This window comes from Sarcophilus harrisii, chromosome 1 (genome assembly GCF_902635505.1).
Source record: "Sarcophilus harrisii chromosome 1, mSarHar1.11, whole genome shotgun sequence".
NCBI classification, from domain to species: domain Eukaryota; kingdom Metazoa; phylum Chordata; class Mammalia; order Dasyuromorphia; family Dasyuridae; genus Sarcophilus; species Sarcophilus harrisii.
This window is the reverse complement of record NC_045426.1, coordinates 606811214-606833194: the sequence shown is the minus strand read 5'-3', so window position 1 is coordinate 606833194 and position 21981 is coordinate 606811214. Positions and strand designations below refer to the sequence as shown.

The 21981-nt window shown below is 34.0% G+C and overlaps 1 protein-coding gene across 3 annotated transcripts in view; it reads right to left on the bottom strand.

Moving 5' to 3' along the window:
• MTBP (MDM2 binding protein) overlaps window positions 1-21981 on the bottom strand; it is a 70506-nt gene that overhangs the window by 8629 nt on the left and 39896 nt on the right. For all 3 annotated transcript variants that reach the window (XM_031947147.1, XM_031947148.1, XM_031947149.1), the window contains 4 exons: window positions 20525-20689; window positions 15143-15236; window positions 12115-12270; window positions 5114-5209 (listed from right to left, as the gene is read on the bottom strand). In XM_031947147.1, the coding sequence (XP_031803007.1) occupies window positions 5114-5209; window positions 12115-12270; window positions 15143-15236; window positions 20525-20689 (511 nt within the window). The remainder of the gene's footprint in view (window positions 1-5113; window positions 5210-12114; window positions 12271-15142; window positions 15237-20524; window positions 20690-21981) is intronic.

Genomic DNA, 21981 nt, shown 5'->3' with positions numbered 1-21981 from the left:
TACACAGCTGTCCTGTGTAGTATATTTTTATGAACAAGGAAACTAGGCTATTTAGCTTTCTTTGAATTACTAGCACCTAGCAATTCCTAGCACATAGCAGACACTTAAAAAAATGCCAATCTACTAATTATTGACCCATAAAGTGAGTTTATTATAGACTATATTATAGACTTGTTCATATAAGTAATTATAGACTTGTTTTCACAAATCATTGGACCAATGGGCTGCAGAATTGAAATGACTAAATAATTTGAAGTATTATCAGGCAGAACACTAGAAACAAAAGAAAAAAACATCCTAACTGTTATGCCAAAGATCCCTTTTAATGTTGTGACCCAGTTTCTCCAACTGTCCTATTTAATTATTCTGCCTTAGGTTATAACCTTTCCCTCTTAATGTTTGAGCTAAAGGTTTTATAGACATTCCTTCTTAATGTTTGACAAGATAAAGGTTTATCCATTTTAGATGTCATTAGAATATCAGTAACCTCCCTCCATTAGGTTATCCTCACCTAGGTACCTCTAGGTACCTCCATTATATCATCGTTCTTGTTATTCTATAAAAAGCTTGCTGCCCGATATTCCGGGCTAAACTCTTTGAGATAATAGTCTCATCTAGCCCTGGGATCAACATGGATCCATTGGTCCCAGTATTTCTCTCCATTTAATAAACCATTGAATTGGTCTCTAATCTCTTGTCTTGCTCAGTTTCTTCGGCATTACACTAACAATTTAAAAAAAAAAAATCATGGTTATAAATTTCTGTACTATCTGAACAAAGTGGTTATCGTAGAGGCAGAAAAGATACAGACAGAAAGTAAAATGATCAAAGTGACGTTCCTATATTAAAATGACTAAAAAAATGTCCAAAATCACAAGATAAGGTATACAAATTTTGGGAAAATAGCAGAGTAAGTGCTTTCCTGAGAATAGCTCTCCTGACCTTAAGAAAAATACAATTAAAAAGAGCCAAACTTCAGAGGCCTCGCCCTTTCTTATTAGGAGTAAGGGAACTTTCTACAAGATAATTCTTTTCTTGGTAAAGAAGGGAGTGGAGGGGGGGAGAGAAGAACCTGACAATGCAGACCTCTGCTAACACAGCAGAGTTTCCTGGGAATATGATATAAATTAATATCAGTGGGTAGAACCCTCTTTCCCCATCACTGGGGGAGGAAGATTAAAGTACCATTCTCTTATCTGAGCTAGGACAGAGAATAATCAAACTAAGACATAAGAATTAACTGTAGCGATAAAGGGAGAATGAAAGACTAAGAAGGAAATTTAAATCCAAGAATAAGGACATATACACACACAAACATATATGTATGTATATATATATATATGTATATGTGCATGCACACACATCTATGTATCTTTTCACTTTTAAGTTAGTACTCTCATTTGAATTGATTCTATTAACTATTACTATCCATCCATCTATCTACCTACCACTTATTCCTCACCTATCTAACCTTATTCCTCACCTATCTAACTACATCAGGAATTCTTAATCATTTTTTGTCAATTTGGTGAAGCCTATGAACTCCCTCTTTCAGAATAATGCTTCAAAGGCAATAAAGCTATACAGGATTATAAGGACAACTATACTAAAAAAGTTAAAGTAAAGTTGATAAACACTAGATTAACAATCCTTGATTTAACCATATTAAGTAGAAGGAAAAAAGTTAACTACTAAATTGTATATGAATAGATTAAATTTCTCAAAAAAAAAATTAAGAGGAATCAATTTGAAATGAAACAAAATTTTATGTAAGAAATGTGTTTAAAACATATAGACACTAAATAAAAAAAAAGGATAAAATGAATTATGCTTTCTATATTTCTAGGATGATCATCTACTAAATAATAGGAATTTTAAGAAACTCTCCAAAATACCATTATGTTAGGAAAAAAAAACTCTAAGGTTTATGTATTTGAGGTGGTGAAACACCCAGGTCTATGTAAATGAGAAACAAAAGTAAAAGGAATAGAAATAGGAATAGTCAATGTTTAAAGAGCTGCAGAGAAGGAGATAGGCACACTAATTCATTGTTGATGTGAACTGGTACAATTATTCTACAAAGTAATTTGGAATTAAGCAATTAAAGTGACTAAGTCTTAATACTCTTTTATGCTGGAATCTTTATAAACTGTTAAGCCATTAGAGTTGATAGAGACAATAATTATCCAATTTGGCATGGTTCAACATGATTGATTTGATCTTAGAAGAAGATATTTTGGGCCAGAACTTGAAACAAGGTACTAAGTACAACTGATGGAAACAATGCTTGTGTTCACACCTTTAGAGAGCTCATAGGTATCTAAGTACTCAATGGAGTTCACATGTTTGGGAGAGTTCAGGGTTTAGAAAGAGATATCTGAATTCACACCTCCCTTAGGGCCAGAGAGCACTCTGGGAGACAACCTAGAATCCCTCTCCCTCCAGAAGGCGGAGTAAACCTTTGGGAGATCATATATATATATATATATATATACAGGAAGCTCTGAGAGCTGGAGAGGGTTTTACTTGGAGTCGGAGAGCAGCACTCTGGGAGGAAGCCCACAAGCCCTATCTTTGAGGCAAGAGATTCATCATATCTTCTACCTTGGTGCTGGCTGGAGGCTGAAGAAAGCGGAGGCAGAAGCCAAGGGCAAAGCTGCAGATCTCTTGGAACCAAGCAGAGAGATAAGCCTCTGAGCTAACCGGGCTATATTGAAGGACACAATAAAAGATCTGAACTCTTTTATCACCTGGCTGTGTTTTGGAAAAAGAACACCAACACTTTTAACCCGAAGATTCCACTGCTAGACCAAAAGGAGATAAAATAAATTCTCCATATATACTAAAATGTTTAGAGTAGCACTTTTTTGTAGCGTCAAAGGATTGGAAACAAAGTACATATTAGAGTGAGAAGAGATGGTCTAATTCAGGATGAATCTAAGGTTGAAAATCTAAGCAACCTGAAGGATGGCATTTCTTAGAATCAGGAACTTAAGAAGTAGGGAGATAATGAATTAGAAAAAGATAATGAATTCTATTGTAAAGGTGTCAAGTTTGAGATGTCTATGAGATATCCTCCTGGAGCTATATAATAAGCAATAGATGATATGAAACTGGAATTGAGAAAATGAGATTGGATATATATTTATGAAAACTGTCCAGGAGATTATAATTAGTTGAGATCAATGAGAATACAGTGAGAAAAAAGAAGGAACAACATAGAGCTCTAGCATATAGACATGCATAGGGAAGATACATAGACAATGATAAAGCAAAGAAAACCAAGGTCAAACAAGATGGAAGAAAACCAGGAGAAAGCAATGTCATGAAAACCTGAGAAGGATAGCTAGGTCAAGATGGTAGCTGACAGAGGCAAAAATTAAGGAAAGGTGAAGAAAAAGAATGAAAAAAGGTTATTAAATAAGGCATCAAGAAGATGTCATATCAGAAGTAGTACATAAGCTAAGCAAAGCTTTGAAGGAAGCTAAAATTTAAAGAGGTGTTTAAGAATGAAGGCTCATTCCAAGCATTCAGGATAGTGTGTGCAAATGCATAGAGGCATACTAGATCAGGAAATATGAAGCCGATTAATTTGGCGAGAACATTGTCCCTAAAGGGGGAATAATTTAAAGTAAGTCTAGAAAAGTACACTAGAGACAGATTGTGAAGATATCAATGTCAAACTGAAGAGTTTGCATTTTCCCTCAAGGGCAATAAAGAGTCAATAAAGATTCTTAAACAGGGGAGTTTCATGAGGAAAGTGGCCTTAGGAAAACAATTTTGGCAGCTAAGTAAATAATGGATTAAAAAGAAGACAGACTGAAAGCAGGGAGACCAATTAGGAGTTTTCTGCAATAGTCCAAGTGAAAGGTGATGGTTAGAACCTAAACGAATGTGGTGACAATGTAAGGAGATGAATGAAAGAGACAGACTGGCAAGAACAGACAGAACTTGATAAATCTTGGAGGTGGAAAAGATGAAGGAGAGTGAAAAGTCAATGATAACTCAGGTTACAAAACTATGAAAGAGGGAAAGGCTGATCACCTGAAATGATAAAATATTTTGATCAAATGATCCAAGACACAGTGGGGCTGCAACTTTTTTTTGTCAGAGCTTTTACTCAACACCAATGATTTCACTGATCCTTGAAGTTCTGAAGTAAGCTAAGGGACTACTCATTATAAACTGCTCTAGGCTTCTCCCTACAAATTTCAGAATAAGATAATTTGGAGATAAAAAAACAAACAAAAAACCCCCCAATTTTATTAGCACTGCTATAAAAACCAAAATTAAAATAATACTTCAGTTTAGAAATATGAAATATTATAGTTATGGATATGTTTTATATATATGTATATAAGTTATGAAGTATCATGTTCTAGAAAAAAATTAAATAAACTAGAGAATTTCAGTTAGCAGTCATTTGCATACATAACTAACTTCACTTTTCTCATTTCAATTTCCTTTCCAAATTGAGAATTCATGAGAAATGGAACATAGTGAATACCCAAAACAAAGCAAGTAAATGCTAATGAATTTTAATCTGATTGTCCAATCAATACTACTTAAGAACAATATTTATTTTGCCTCTAGCTTCAGGAATGGAATGTTAAAGTGACTAAATCTTCATACTCTTTAACCCAAAGATTCCACTGCTAGACCAAAGGAGATCAAAATATATTCTTCATATATACTATAATATGTTTAGAGTAGCATTTTTCTACCTCCTAAGTTATTTCACAATTATTCTTTCACCATTATTATCACTCAAAATGAAGCATTTCTCTTAAATCTAGAGACATCATCTCAGGAAAAAAAAAGTTATTTTCATTAAAGTACCTTTTAACTATTGTTAAAATTCTTCAATTCAGTTACAAATTTAGTAGATAAGATACAAACTGTAACATTCATGGGACTCAGTTAACTTTGAATTCATTATTTAGTTTCTCTCTTTTTAAGATTTTTATTTTTTGGTTCTGCATCTGAATTCATATCCACATATTAAAGTCATTCAACTAAAAGAGTCAAACTTAGTAATACTGAAGAAACAAATGATGCAGAAAAAATAGTTTGTAATTCACATGCTATTTTAAAAATTGTTTTCAAAACTTACTCAATTCCATGATAGTGACACACAGAAGCTTTTTCAAAAGGTAAGACTTGTACTTTTCCAGGTGTAAGTTCTGGTGTCAGAAGAAAAGTATTTTCACTGAAACATACAAAAAGAATAATTTTATACTTAATATATGAAGCTAAATAAAAAAATATTAAATATCAAAAGAGATTTCACTTCTACTTCTGTAACTGATAGCACTTGGAATATAACCCTACAAAACATGAGAAAAATATAAGACCATATTCTGTAATCTATTTTTCTTTTCCCCACAATTCTGTCTCTTAAATAAGGGAAAGGGGTTTTTATTTTCAAAGTAGCTTTTTCAAAATCATGTCCTCAACCTAAGTACCATCAACTCTCTCCTTTTTTGTGTTGTATTCTCCCATTCTGAGGCATACAGGTATGCAGTGCCAATAATCAGGAAGAACTGAATTCAAATCTAGCCTCAGACACACACTAGATATTTGAATGTAAGCAAGTTACTTAACTACAAGTTACTTAAGCTCTTCTCTATCTCACTTTCCCCAAAATGGGGATCAGAACAGCATCAATCTTTCAGGGATGAAAGAATCAAATGAAATAATATTCAAACAAAAAAAAAACAAAAAAACCACCATCAGAACAAACTGCTATGTTGAGGAAATATTTCTTTCTTTTGTTGTATTCAGCAGTTCAGTCATGTCTGACTCAACAAGTCCATGGGTTTTTCTTGGCAAAGTCATTGGAGTGGTTTGTCATTTCTTTTTCTGATATGACCCTTTTTTATAGATAAAAAACTAAGACAATGGGGGGTTAAATGACTTATCCAGGGTCATATAGTGTCTGAGGCCAGATTTGCTTTCAGGTCTTCTTGATTCCAAATCTGGTTCTCTATCCATTGCATTCCTACTTCCCTTGTACACAGCTAATTGTCATATAATTTAGTCAAGACAATAAAAATATTCATTAAGTATTAGCTTTGTAGAAATCCGTTAAAGTCCTATTCCAATAGAAGGGAATATAAGCTTTAGTCTAAGAACTGACAGATCTTTATCAACAATTCTAGAAATCAGAAAGGTTTTCAGTAAAGATCAAGCAATTATTTCTATCCAGATCAAGTCTGATTCCTATCCAGTTTAATAAGTTAGTTGTTCATCACAATTTAGACCAGTGGATGATTTTTTTGGCCACAGAAAATCATGAAGACCATTTACTAAGGCATAAAAGATCTTAAAATATGTATCATGGAGGTACACTGTAGTGCAGGGATCCTCAAACTTTTTAAATAGGGGGGCCAGTTCACTGTCCCTAAAACTATTGGAGGGCCGGACTATGTAAAAACAAAAACTTCGTTTTGTGGGTCTTTAAATAAAGAAACTTCATAGCCCTGGGTGAGGGGGATAAACGTCCTCAGCTGCTGCATCTGGCCTGCGGGCTACAGTTTGGGGACCCCTACTGTAGTGCATCATTCTAATGTACTAGAATATTAAAGAACTTTGCAGAAAACACTTTTTGTTAAAATAATGTCTAAAACATAAGGGTAATGAACTTCTTGGGGAAAATCTACAGTATGATGGGCTTCCTCATTTGACTGTCAAAGTAATTTTTCCTAAAGTGCAGATATGACTGACCATGCTAACCATCTTTTCTCCAATAAGCTCTACTGTGATATAATACATATTTTGTGTGTGTGTGTGTGTGTGTGTGTGTGTGTGTAATATAAGCTCTAGCATCACATAAATTCCTCTGCTTAAGCCTTTAAAAACTTTCACAAACTCACTCTTTCCTGTCTTTACAGACTTATTACAAATGACTCCCTTCCATATTCTCTACCATTCAGTAACACTGACCTTGTCATTCTTCATTCATGACAGTCAATCTCTCATCTCCATACTTCTGCATTAGCAAATCTTCCACTCCCCTCCTAGAACGCTTGCTCTCTTCTTACCTCCAAATTTTGAACACCTGGATTTCCTTTAAGATTATGCTCAAGTGCCAAATTCTTCAGAAGACCTTTCCTGATCCTCCTGGATGCTAGTACCTTGCCTCTTGTTGCCCTATCTAAACCCCCAGTTACCTTGTATCTGCTTTGTATTTTCTGTATACCTTGAAATGTGTATCTATATCTTTTAGAATGTAAGCTTGTTGCAAATAGGTATGATTGTTTCAGTTTGGTAGGCACTTGATGATTGTTTCCTGATTAAAATATAATATACATGAAACTGCTTAAGATTAAAAAAGGTTGTACTTAATGTCAGAAAAGCCATCATCATTTGCAAAAAAAGGAAAAATATCTTCATCTTGCTAAGTGTGGCTGGTAAATAGTTATCTTAAACACACTGGGAAGAGCTCAGGTGAATTATTTGCAACCTAGTTTTTCTAAGCTTCAGTAATGGAGAATTAAAGAGAAAAAAAAAAACACTTAACTAACATAGAAACTCTGCTGCAGACTGTACAGAAAATGTTGGGAGCTTTATCTACCAATGATTTTGAATACTGTAGATTTGCTTGCAAATACAGAAATATTCTGAAGCTTTTCATAAAGAAAACTTTTTCTTCTTTGAAAGATGAAGAAGGTAGAATAATAAGAACTATACTGTTTATACTTATCACAGGTTTTTTTTTTTTTAATAGCTATATTTTGACTGGCTCTTCAGATTTTAATCAAAACATGTTCTGATTTTAAAGTCTGAAATGGATCCCATTTTTATTTTAAAGTACAAGATCTGACAGTTTTCAAAAACAAAGACTGTAATGACGTTATAAAACACTAGTCTGGGAACTGGAATACTTGGATTAATTCTTAATTATCATATAAAATACCTACCCCATGTAGTCTATCAAGATTACACATCATCTTTGTTTTCTAGAAATTGAAAAAGTATTACATTTGGTTCTTAAGGTCAATAACTTTGGTCCCCACTGATAAATATTCAGCAAAATAATGAGTTTTCACAAGCTCAACCACTCCAAGAATAGAGCAGAATCCAGAAGTAATAAAGAATCCTGTGAATACTGAAGTGCTCCAAAAATACTCTCTCAGGTTCTTGTATTCCATAAGAGAAGCCCTCACTCTATTATTCACAGCTTACTGACACTTCATCCACACATTCACCACCAGATTTGAAACATTAAGCTGGAATGATGAAATAAGTAGAAATTGGCAAAATGACAGCAAAAGTACAAATGATAGGAAAACAATAGAGGCCACAGAAGAATAACCATGTACATAGTAATAATGAGTTATATTTACATAGTACTTTATATGTTATAAAAATGTTTTCTTCACAAAAACTCTGTGAAAAAGAATGCAATTATTATCCCCATTTTATAGATGAGGAAACCGGGACACAGAAAGCCTTTTAAGATTCTTTCCAGGGGCAGGTAGGTGGTGCAATGGAGAGAGCACCAGCCCTGAAGTCAGGAGGACCCAAGTTCAAATCTGGCCTCAGACACTTAAGACTTGTGTGCGACTCTGGGCAAGTCACTTAACCCCAACTGCCTCAGGGAAAAAAAAAAAAAAAACCAACAAAAAACCCCCAAACATTATTGCCTTCCAAAGAGAAAAGCTAAATGTCCCAATACTCTGACTTTTTTAGAGCCATAGACAAATTACAAACTTCAAGTCAGCCATATATCAAAAATAATATACTGAAGACGTACATACAAGAATTGATAGCCACAATGAACTGGAGTCATTAAAAAGAACAGAAACTACAATCAGTATTCTCTGACAATGCAGCAAAGTACATAAAATTTTGGATTATATCTGACTTTATAATACTCTCCAAAAAACAAAATCTTTTAGCACTTAAGTAAAGCCTAATTATACCTTTATCTATTTAATTTATCCACAAGGAACAATTAATCTTTCTTCCTTTCACCCCCCAAATTGGAAAAAATTAACTATTAATCTCACTGTGTAATATTCATAATCATTTTGCACAATATGTATCTGCATATTTGCAATATGCATTTACATATGGTGTTTTAAAGACATTGAGGCAGATACCCAGGGAATTAAATGAATAACTTAAATTTTAAAAAGATATGTATAGAAAATGGATGCAAGGGCAAGTAAATAAGGATGAATAAAAGTACAGCACAGCCCTCTAAGAACAAGGCATTAAGGTAGCACAATGGATAGAATGCCAGGCCTAGAGTCAAGAAAACCTTAGCTCAAATTGGGCCTGACTAGCTGTGTGACCCTGGGCAAGTTACTCAACCCTGTTTGCCCCAGTGCTTCATTTATAAAATGAGCTTGTGAAGGAAATGACTCTTAATCACCACTCTAATATTTCTGTCTAGAAAACCTAAATGGAATCACAGAAAGTCAAACATTACTGAAATGATTGAAAAACATAATAAAAGGTTATAGATTTAGAAATGGAACATGACTTTGAAAAGTCAACATTTTTATAGCCAAGAAAACTGAAGTCCAACATAGGAAATACCTAAAGTAACAAAGTTTGTAGGTAAAAAAGTCAAGGCATAAAGCCAGGAGTTAATCCCTGATCTAGCAGTTTCCACTGGAGTGCCAAAGCTAAGAATGCACAAAGGCTGGTAAGAAATACTAAGAACAAAAAACAAAAGGTGAGGTGACATATAATAGTCTTTTCTGGATTTTCTTCAAGTTATATGGGAGAAAAGGATAAAAAAAGAAATGGGACAATTGCACATGGAAGGCAGGGATATTACAGAGAAGACAGATATCCACAACTCATAGATTACTTCCAGAGATTGATGTTTTGACCAGAAAGGACAAACCAAAAACACTAGTAAGGACTAAAATTTAAGAAAGTAGAAAGATAATAAAGGCAAACCTAGCAGTCCATGATGAATCTAAGGCAAGATCCTGATAAATTTCTTAAAGTGGTAGAGGCAATTACTGATCACTATGACTGAACAATAATGGAGACTTGATTTAGGCAGTTAGGTGATGCAATGGATAAAGTTACAAACTTAGCGTTAGCAAGACCTGAGTTTAAATATAGCCTCAGTAATATGCTAGCAATGTAACTCTGGTAATTTATTTAAACTTGCCTACTCCAATTTCTCTATCTGTAAAATGGGAATAATAACATCATCTATCTTTGAGGATTGATATGATGATAAAAATTTATAAAACATTTTGCAAACCTACTATTATTATTATTTAAAAATTCCCGGCCAAAAATTAAACTTTATTTTTTAAAAAAGGAATGATCAGCTAGGAAAAGAAGGGTTATAAACAAAAACTAATTGGTATTATCAAGAATAAACCATAGCTGCCTTGTTTCCTTTTTGAACATGGTTACTATAATAATAATAATAATGATGATGATCAGGAAAGTCTACCAACTTCACAAAGCACTTTTGTATAATAAATTCACATGAACTTGAAAAGAACCCTGTGATGGGGGTACCAGATATTATTATCATCCTTATTTTACAGTTAAGATCACCGATTCAGAGATTCAATCATTTGCTCATAATGGTCTGATATCCCATGCCACCCTAACAAATTGAGCAATCTCTCCTTAGTGTGGTTCCTCTACACTCCCTTCTTCCATGTGTATTAAAGCTCTTCCACACCTCATAGAACACTGTAAAAAGTGTTATAATAAAAAAAAGAGTAGGGAAAAAAGAAGTCAGTACACTAGAACTATCCAAGATGGTGCCACATCTGTACAGATATAACACTGACTCTTAAAATGTGTTCCTATGCACAGCATTTAAGGATCTTCACAAACTGGCCCCTTACTCTCTTTACAATCTTTTCATATTTTAGTCTCTTCCTTGTACTCTATGATATGACTACTGTCCTATTTGCAATTCCTCAAACATGACCCCTTGTTAAGGGACAGATCAATTCTCCAAGAGCCTCCACAGCTGTGGATCATAGCATGTGAAGGAGTTGCAGGGCAGCCTTTGCTGACACAAGTGTTGTGGATTGGGAATGAGATACATTGGAGGCAGAGGGAAAAGGAGAGAGGTCAGACAACGCAACTGTTTCTCAGTCAGAGAGGTTAGAGAACAGCAATTGCCTCTCAATTTCCTTGTATCATCCTCTCACAAGAGGAGATCCATTCTGCAGGTCTGGGTTGGATCTCCAGCAGCCACTGTCAGGTGATTCCCATGTATTCCAACAGCTCCCTGGTAGCACAACAATCTCTTATCTCTGGTTCACTATTCTGTCCTTCATGACTGAAATGCTTCATCATCTCACTTCTACTTCTTACTTTCTATGATTTCCTTCAAATTCTACTTTCTCCAGGCAGTTTTTCCAGACTCTTCTCCCATTCCTCCACCCCTGAGAGGACAATGACTCTAAATTATTTCCCATATACTTTGTGGTGTCAATCCTAGGATGAATGTTCCTTGAGGTGAAACACTGTTTCTGCCTTTCTTTTCATCCTCAATATTTAACTGTTTAACAAATGTTTGTTCATTATAATTTGATCTCTTCCAATCTATCAACCCCTTCCCCTCCCCCACTCCCCCATTCCTTCCAGGAATAACATCTCCTAATGGGAACCTAAATTTCTTAATAGCAAAATGTATTCTTTCAGCTGCAAGCCACAGAAAGACTTACTATTCTTGCCATCTAGTGGTAGTATCAAAAGCTACAGGACAACCTTAAAATGACTTTTTATAGACACAACATTTATTTTCCAAAGTATAATAATGACATACTATCTTTTCTATATGCAAACAATGGTTCTGGTCCATCATCAATAATGAATATATTTAGAAAGCTTTTTTACAAGGGTAGCTAAAAAAAAAAATATGTAATAGACCATTTACTTCTCACTTCTAATTTCCCTTAGAGTCAACAAGTATGTAAATAAATGACATCTGACACATACTATTTGTGCAGATTGTAACCTACTACAATATTAGGAACAATGACACCACTGATAACAAATATAAGATTTCTGCATCATCAATATGGTGCTCTAAGCAACAGAGCTATTGAGAAGCTGCATTATCAAGCATCATTTCTAATAAACTTAAGTTTATAAGTGCTAATAGCTTACCTCTTTTGGATTTGCAAAGGCTGAAGATCTCCAATTGGTAATCCATCTGGTGTAAAGTATTTCAGCAGTTCTTTTGCATCTAATAATGTAACTGATTCCCGATGACCATCCTTATGGCCCAGCAATTGCTCAGATGAACGTGACAGCATAGGAATTCTGGAGGGGTGGGAAGGAAAAGGAGGTTAATCTATTAAAGAAGAACTAGAATTCAACTTGGCCATAAAAAGCTAGTGATCAAAAACCAATAAAACAAAACCTAAACCCTACAGCCAGGGATGAGTAAAGATTGTATACTTTGTTAAAATGTTCCTTTTCCCCTCTCTTATTCTTGTTACAAGGAATGGTTTGATGGAGCAAGAGGAGAATGTTTTACAAATAAGGCTAATTATCTTTCTTTGTATGGGTGCATGCATGTATACATATCAATATCCATACTTTTTTATTTTTTATTTATTTTTTATCCATACTTTTTTAAAAGGATGTAAGTAAACTCTTTGAGGATAGGGATTATTTTGGTTTTGTCTTTGTATACCAAGAGTCCAGCACAGTGCCAGAATGCAGTAAGTACTTCATAAATGTTTTCTACATATATGAATTAAAAACTGAGAAATTAACTAAATTTAAGTATGCAATAAAAAAATCTAGAAATCACCACAGAGTGCATGCTGCATAAATTCAGCAATGTTGGCTTGACTTTTTGTGCTGCTACCTAAGGGCATTATGGAGGTATATATACCTACCTTACCATACTGCAATTTATCCTTTACATATCACCATCACCATCTTTGGCACTTATTTAAGGTTTCTAAAATTTTAAACACTACATGCTTTTATGACACTGTTGAGTTCACCTTCTAAAAACCCTGTAAATTTTTCAGGACAAGGACTACAGACCTTAATGTCACTTTTACTCTATTAAGAATTTACTGAAAGAGGTCTGGAATTCAATATGACTGTGAAAAGATGCAGTCATCATAAAATCCTCAAGGTCTCTTCAAGTCATGATTATGGTTCACTAGGAAGAGGTACTGGAATCATCAGCACGAAATACCTGAAATTTGGAGATTACTATATACTTGTCTAAGTCCTTGCTTTCAATAGCCACATATTGCTAATTGAGGTAATGGGTACAAAAGCACTTTGAAGAACTAAAATTACTATACAGGACTAAGGAACTCTAATTTCACAGATAAGTAAACTGAGAAATAGTAGGGTTAAAAGAGTTGCCTAAAATTATAAAACTCTTTAATAACACAGCCATCACTAAAACACAGATTTCTAGACTTCCAACCTGGTTACTTGTTAAAATCAGAAAAGAGTAACCAAAAATATCTGGCTACAGAAAGGAGAACTGAAAAAGGAAAACAATTATGTTTTGACCCAAAGAAGAACCTTGTAGTACTGATGTAACACAATATTTAATCAGAAGACCATTCAGAACTCCTATCATATCACATCACCCTGTTCCCAAGGTATAATGAGGTGATACTTTATCTCCACAGAATATTTATTTCATGACTTTACATTAATGAAAGAGAATATCTCTTCTCATTCTTCAAATTGGGTTCTAATCTATGTGGTTAGAATACTAACACTGTAGTCTTAGAATCATAAATTACTTTTATTAACTGAAGACAAATATATTTATAGTACCTTTGTCTCCATTCAAAATTGTTCTTAATTTGGATGAATAATTTAAAGGCTAATAAAAGTCAAATAATTGGCTTTTTAAGGTTTTTAAAAACCTTCTATAGCATTCTTTTATAATGAAATCAGATGTTGCATCATAATGTATTTTCTTTTTAAACTTGATATAAAATGCCTCTTGGCTTGGTCTAATCTCTATCTGGCAAGTGATAAGTATTGACTCAGTATAACACACTAGGTCATCATTTTACATTCTTTATAAAATGGGAAAAATGTATAATTTGTATTTATGAAGTTTTTCATACACAAGAATAACAGAGCATTCGAAAAATAATGGTTCATAGTGTACTGCTATCCTAGATGTGTATCAGGTCAGATCACAAGGTAGTAGCTTTCCTCCTCCCCCTCTATGACTCCTACTTAAACTTGTTTTTATACACCAAACAAATTCAATAACAAAATCAAGCATCTTTTGCCCACAAACATTTACTTTAAATTAAGGGTTAGGGAGGCATTACCTTAATTTCTGGTGATGACACAGAAAAGCAAAATTTGTCAACATGCATGATAGAAAAATAAAGTGATACACACCTAAAACTACCAAGGTACTCAATAAACACCACTAAACAGTCCCCTATGTCAACAAATCAACATTTATTAAGTTCCAGGAACTGTGCTAAATGACAAGGATAAAAAGAAAAAGCAAAAATATAGTACTTGCATTTAAAGAGCCCCCATTCTAATGAGGAGACAATATACAAATAACTCTTTACATATATGATAGATAAAGGGAAAATAAAAGGTGACCTCTTAGGGGAAGCACTAATGGTAGGAGGAAGGAGGAAAGGACTGGGAAAGTCATCTTGTAAAAGACAGAATTTGAACTGAAAGGAAATTTAAAAAGCTAATAGGAGAAGATAAAGAGGGAAGGCATTCCAGGAGGAAGGACAGACAATACAAAGGTACAGAGTCAGGAGATGGTGCTGTTTGTGAGGAGCAACAAAGAAAACCAGTGTATGTGGAGGGGAGTAAAATATAAAAATACTGCAAAGACAAGAAGAAGTCAGGCTATGTAAGCCTTTAAAAATCAAATGGAAGATTCTGTATTTGATCCGAAAGGTAATAGGGAGCCACTGGAGTATGTTGGAAATAGTGGTGACAAGAGTCACACATTGTACATTGGGAAGATCACTGTAGCAGCTAAGCACATCTGGATAATAATTTAATGAAGAGAAGGGGAATATACTGAAGATGCTGTGAGGAGAGAAACAATAAGATTTGACAACAGCTTTACCAGACAGTCATATATACAACTCTATACCTACACAACAAGTTAAGTTTAATCCTTCCTGTCTAGTTACCATTAATTCATAACAATTACCTGAATTTTTGCTTAGCTTTTTCAAAGGTTTCCAAGTTCTGAAGAACATGTCTTTCTGGCCATTCCAAAGGATTAGTTTCCAAAAATGTGGATTCTGAAGAAATTTTTTTTTTAGAAATGATTAACAACAACATGGTTATACATCATTCTTATAACTTGTAAGGACTTACAAATTTTATAAACATTATTTGATTTGATCTTTACAACAACTGTGTGAAGCACTGCAAACATTATCTCTATTGGACAGATGAAGAAACTTTAGTTGAAAAAGGCTGATGATCTAGACACACAGAGGAAGCCAACAAATTATGGGAGCTGATGACATGAGAATATTCTAATCACAGAATTTCCTGATTCTAGCATTCTTCTTACTACATCCTCTAAAGGTGCTAACAAACTAAAATTTGTTATATAAAAAAACTCCCACTAACTGTATGTTTACAAACTCTTAGTATCAAACTACCAAGGCCGTTTATACAACAAGAACCACAGACTCATTTATTTATCAAAAATTACTCATTGAGATGACTGATGCCAGTTCCAATGATCTTGTGATGAACAGAGCCATCTACATCCAGAGAGAGGACTATGGGAACTGAATGTGGACCACAACACAGCATTCTCACTCTTTTTGTAATTGTTTGTTTGCACTTTGTTTTCTTACTCATTTTCTTTCCTTTTTGATCTGATTTTTCTTGTACAGCAAGAGAATTATATAAATGTTTACACCTATTGGATTTAACATGTTTTAACTTGTATAACATATATTGGATTGCTTGCCATCTAGGGGAAGGGATGGGAGGAAGGAGGGGAAGAAGTGAAACACAAAGTTATGCAAGGATAAATGTTGAAAAATTATCTGTGCATATGTTTTGAAAATAGAAAGCTTAAAAAAGAAAAAAACAACAAAAATTACTCATTGAGGGGCAGCTAGGTGGCATAGTGGATAGAGCACCAGGCCTTAAGTCAGGAGAACCTGAATTCAAATCTGACCTCAGATGCTTAACACTTCCTAGTTGTGTGACCCTGGGTGAATCACTTAACCCCAGTTGCCTCAGCAAAAAATAAAAAAAAAATTACTCATTAAGATACTTCTTATGTACTCTGCATTCTGCTATTTATTATAGGAGATAACAAAATGTGTTGAGCAAAGAGAAAAATAATAGTTCTATTTGTGCTCTATTCATTTGGTTGGCTAATCTTTATTTATTTATTTATTTTGATGGTTTCTTTTTTTTTTTTTAATAGCTTTTTATATACAAAACATATGCATGGGTAATTTTTCAACACTGACACTTGCAAAAACTTCTGCTTCAACTTTTCCCCTCCTTCCCTCCACTCCCTCCCCGAGAGCTTGACTAATTTTTAAAAGTAGACTGGTATATTTTTTATTAATTACAAAATTGAAATTGGCATAATTGAACAATTTTAAGTGAAAAAACAAATCTGCCATTTTAGAGAAATCAAAAGACAACTTAGCAAGGAAAACAGGTAAATTTTCTATGTGGGAGAAACACTTTATATAATTATGGAAAAGTTGAGATAATCCAGTACTACTTGAGTTTAAATTCCTAATATTCATTCTGTGATCTACTATACTAATACAGTATTATATTAAAGAACAGATGAGGACAGGACAGGAGAAAGTAGGTAGTACAGACAGTCTAAAAAGAAAGAACACATGGCATATCTATTATGGAAAATGTGAGAGACTCAGGAAAAAAAAAAAGGATTATCAGGCAGCAGTATTGAGAATTGGGACTTTATAGCTACACATGAATACAAAGAAGCTGGATGGCAGACTGAACTACAAGGGGAGCCAGAGGAAGACCAGAGCAGCAGAACAGCTGGTCTCATGAAAGGGAAGGAGTTGAAGGAAATGAAGAGAATGGTGAAGATGAAGAAAAAATAGCACAGGTGAAGCACAGAAAAAGATGAAAGAAAAGGAGATTTTAGTTTGAGACAAGAATATCAGAATTCTTTTTTTTTTTAATTTTTTAAATTATATTTTATTTTTTTTTTTAACAACACATTGCTTTATGAATCATGTTGAGAAGGAAAAATCAGAGCAAAAGGGAAAAGGTATGGGAGGGAAAAAAAATTTAGGAAAAAAGAAGTGGAATATATTTACATTTAATCTCCAGTTCTTTTTTCTGGATACAGATGCATTTTCTGTCCAGACTTACTGGGATTGTCTTGGATCATCAGAATTCTTTAAAAGGAGGCGGTACAATGAGGGGAGACAGTGAGTTAATGGAAGTATATGGTTGAAGTGGAGTGAAGATAGACAACATGGAAATTAGGAAGCTGATGAACTGAGAAGCCAGAGTGTTGAAGAGAATATCCACATTTAGGGTAAAGTTCTTAAGTATAGATGAGGACAGAGATTAAGATGGAAAAGATAGGGGCAGCTAGATGGCACAGTGAATAGAGCAGTGCTCTGGAGTTAGGAGAATCCGAGTTCAAATTCAGCTAAGTTGTAAAGTTCTTGAAAATAAGGGAAAAGTGAAGTGGTTACATAATGAGATTTGCTCCAACTATGGGTCCATAAGGATGGAGAAAGAAAATGTTATAGCAAAAGAAGTTGCAGCAGAAAAAAAAGTTTAGAAAAGAACTCTTCCTATCCCAGAATATTTACTCAGAATTGAAGAGGATGGTCAGTTATACACAGTGACATCTGAGGAAAATTAGATTTTCAATAGCTCAAGATGATATAGATCAAAAGTTGTGGTGGGTGAAATATAGTAGGGAAAAGGATAGGGAAAAGAATGACATGGATTGTGGAGGAGAAGGACTAAGGTGGATAAAGAATATAGATGGAGACTAGAAGAAGACAGTCTTTTCACCTATGCAATGACTTGGAAACATGGGGTTAAAGAGAAAAGGCATTGAGAATTTGGAAAAGGAAAGGAATCAATATTTATTAAATGCCTACAGGTGCTCAAGTGTTTCATAAACATTAGCTCAACAGATCCTCAAAAAAACCCTGTGAAGCTATTATTATCCCCATTTTATAGCTAAGGAAATTGAGGCAGAGATAAAATCACTTGTCCAAGAATACACAACTAGCAAGATTTGAATTCAGATATGCTAAGCGGAAGTTATGAGATAAAGAATAATCATCTGAACAGATGACATACACACTGAAGTCCTCTTATGATAAAGAGTATGTATTCAGTTTTGGCCCTTATACCTTCTGAATTCCAGAGTGCCAATCTTAAGAGTTCTGAGACTCTGATTGCTTGGGAAGAATAAGGTATTGATTAAATGTCCATAGGCTAGTCTGAAGTCATGTTCTGAATTCCAAGGTAGCAGGCCAAACCCACCTAGAAGATAGCCAGTTCATGTATTTTGCTCCCAATTTAAGGCATTAAACACAAAAACCACCACGGTACTTTACCTGCACTGTCTCAGGAATTCCCTTTTTAAAAAAATTCTGACATCTTGCTTTAATATCATGTTAATGTTTCAATAAACAAAGTTTAATGAAAACAACCTCCTAAGTCTATAAATAAGGAAAGGGAAGGGCATTCTCATCACTCTTCTTCAAGACTAAGCCTGCTCATGATGACATTGTATGATGCATCTGAGTTGGCAGAGGGTGGTGTTTTCAGCATGCATGCTTTCTTTCCTGTTATATGGATTTTACACTGGGCCATGTCAGTCTTCCATAAATGGCTGACAAGATGAGTTACCCTGCAAAGCTCATTCTTCCTTTATACTAGCTCCTGGATACAGACTGTTCTCTCTTCTCACAAAGACTCTAGCAGGGAACACCATCCTTCTCCTTTGGACTAGGATAATAGCCTCCAAAGTGGTCTCCCTATTTTCAATATTTCATCCTCTAAGCAACTATCAAAATAATCTTCCTAAGATATAAATATGACTATGTCACTCTTCTATTAAAAAATATTATAGGCTCACTATTTCTTTTGGGATAACAAAATCTTCAGCCTAACACTTAAAGTCCTCGACAATGTGGCTTCAATACCCCTTTTCAGCCAATGATGATAATGACAATAATGATGATGATTATGATAACAACTAACATTTATGGAATACTTGAAGGCAGAAAAATATTCCTCGAATGCCCTCTCATTTGATCTTCACAACACTATTGGGAAGAGAGATGTTACTATTTTAGTATATTATGATGCATACTCTGAAGTACATAGAGGCCAGATGACATACACTAAAGTATCTGAGGAAAAACTTTAACTCGGGGCTCCCTGAATACAAGTTGAGTGTCCCCCACGCACCACATGCTACCTGGCTGCTTGGCTTTACTCAGTTAGTGTCCCATCCAGACTGAACTATTTAACTGTTGCTTGAACTTGCCATTTCATCTTTTTCTCTAGGATTTCATGTGAATTATCTCATTCCTGCTCCTAGTTAGTGATGATTGCTGTTTTTTAGTATTTTTGGCTTCCTTTAGAGCTCAGACTGGGTGCTATCTACATAGTTGTTGTAGGTACTCTCTTGCTCCTCAAATTATCTCACACTGATGGTGTATCTTCCAACAGTAGGATGACTTTATATGCCTAGGAGCTCAGACAGTGGCTCTGTATATAACAGGTCCTTAAGAAAAATCTCTTCAATTGGACTGAATACTAATATCATTGATCATACCTTCTTCCTCTTCTTGAAACTTTTCTTCTCCCTTTGCTTCAATGATACTACATTATTCTATTTTTCTATATAATCTCTGGTGCCTTCTTTATCTTCTCTGCTTACTCAAATTCTTACCGTCTCTCCTTACTATTCTTCAAATTAAAAAATTTCATTTTCCAAAGATGAATGAAAAAGGAAGCAAAATCCCCTAATCAACTAGTATTTACTTGGCACCCACTACATGCAAGCCACTGTTATACTCTAAAAAATCAAAGATGAAAAACATAGATACTAATAATAGCTAATATTTATATTGTACTTATTAAGTGGCAGACGCTATGCTAAACACTTTACAAATATTATCTCATTAGATCTTCACAGCAACCCTAGACATAGATGTTACTACTGTTATTTCCATTTTAAAGATGAGGAAATTGAGGTAAACAGGTTAAGACACTTGCCCAGAGTCACAAAATTGGTAAGTATTTTTGGTTGAATTTGAATTCAGTTCTTTCTATCTCCAAGCCTGGCTCTCTACTTACTGCACCAAGTCTTAGGGAGCTTAAGACTTAATAAGATTAAAAAACACAAGTATAAAAATAAATATCACGAAGCAGATAAAACAATATTATTTTATAATGCTTGATAAAATTTGGCCTTTTGAAAAACTATCCAATGTACTTTATATACTTATAAAATAAAGGAAAATGTATGAGTTTTGATAAACATATACGAAATATAAAGATATATTTAAAGAAATGAAATGCTTACCTCTTAATACTTCTGAGGTTTTGATTTTGTTTCTAGTAGTGTGAAGAGTTGTTTTAGGAATACTAGCATCAAAAAATTCTAAAAAATGTTCTCTTGTGAGTGATAACAAAGTATTGAGTTCATTAGTAGAAATTGTAACTGGCTGTTCTATAGATTCTTTTCTTCCTATGAGACAAAACAGAACAACTTATAAGAAAACCAAAAACTCTTACTTTACAACCTAATTAAAACCCATTTATCACAATTTAAAGCTTAACCTTTAACAAATACAAGCTTCTTCTGAATCAAATATCTAAACATAGTACTAATTTTATTGTAATTAATTTTTCATGCTATAGCTAGATAATCATACATTACACTTAGATTACAGAATATTAAAATTTTAAAATTTACCTAAAATAAAAGCTTTTGATAGGAAATAAAACTAAAAGGTAAACCAATCATGAGTTCTGATAATACTGTTAGCATTAAACTGTTTTATAAACACTTATATCATTGAGTGGTATATAAAACCTAATATGTAAGTAAAAAATAAGGTCAGTCAAACTAAACATGATTTTTTATAATAAAAAGTTACATGCACATACATATAGATCTATTACAGGCTGAGCTTTGCATACCTTAGATTAGTTTTCTATGATATGATTTGTGAAGGAAAAAGCCCTATAATAAACTCCATTAGAATTTAAATCTTGCCAAAGTCAAGTACATAGACCACAAGGTGATGTACTTGTTAAGATAATAAAATTTAGATCAGATTGTCCCGTAACCTAACAGAGTTTATTGAATTATATGTTAGGTAAATTAAAATGTTACAAAACAAAGTGGTAAATGAAGTTTGGTAAGGAATGTTACTAATGACTAGGGAATCAAGACAGACTCTATGCAGGAAATAATGTTTAAAAAGAATTTTAAGTCAGGACATAATATGGCAATGGGCAAAAGGTACTAGATTCAGAGCCAGGAAAATTGAAGTGATTTCGAATTGTTTATCCTACAAAGATTAAAATTGAAGGGAATTTCATACCAAGTCCAGAAAAAGATAGACCATTGATTAATTCTAAGTTTTTTTACACCCTTAAGGTTACCAGTGCAATACTCCAAACCTAGTATCTGTTATCTTTCCACTGTTGCTACATTACTGACATACCTCCTTTGTTAAGTCAGAAATGCCTCAAATTATCAGTGTCAAACACTCAGCCTGAAGGCCACATGAAGTCTTCAATCCTCCTGGGTGTAGGCCAATGCAGATTAAAATGTAGTTCTTATCTAATTTTAATGAGTTAATATATTAATAAAAAATATATAAACATGTAGAGAGAGAGAGAGATTGAGTGTGTGAGTATGTGAGTGTGTGTGTGTGTGTGTGTGTGTGCGTGCGTACCTCATAAGGATTTTTCCATATGGTTTAGTGGCCCCTATTTCTACTTGAGTTTCATACCAATGCCCAAATTTGC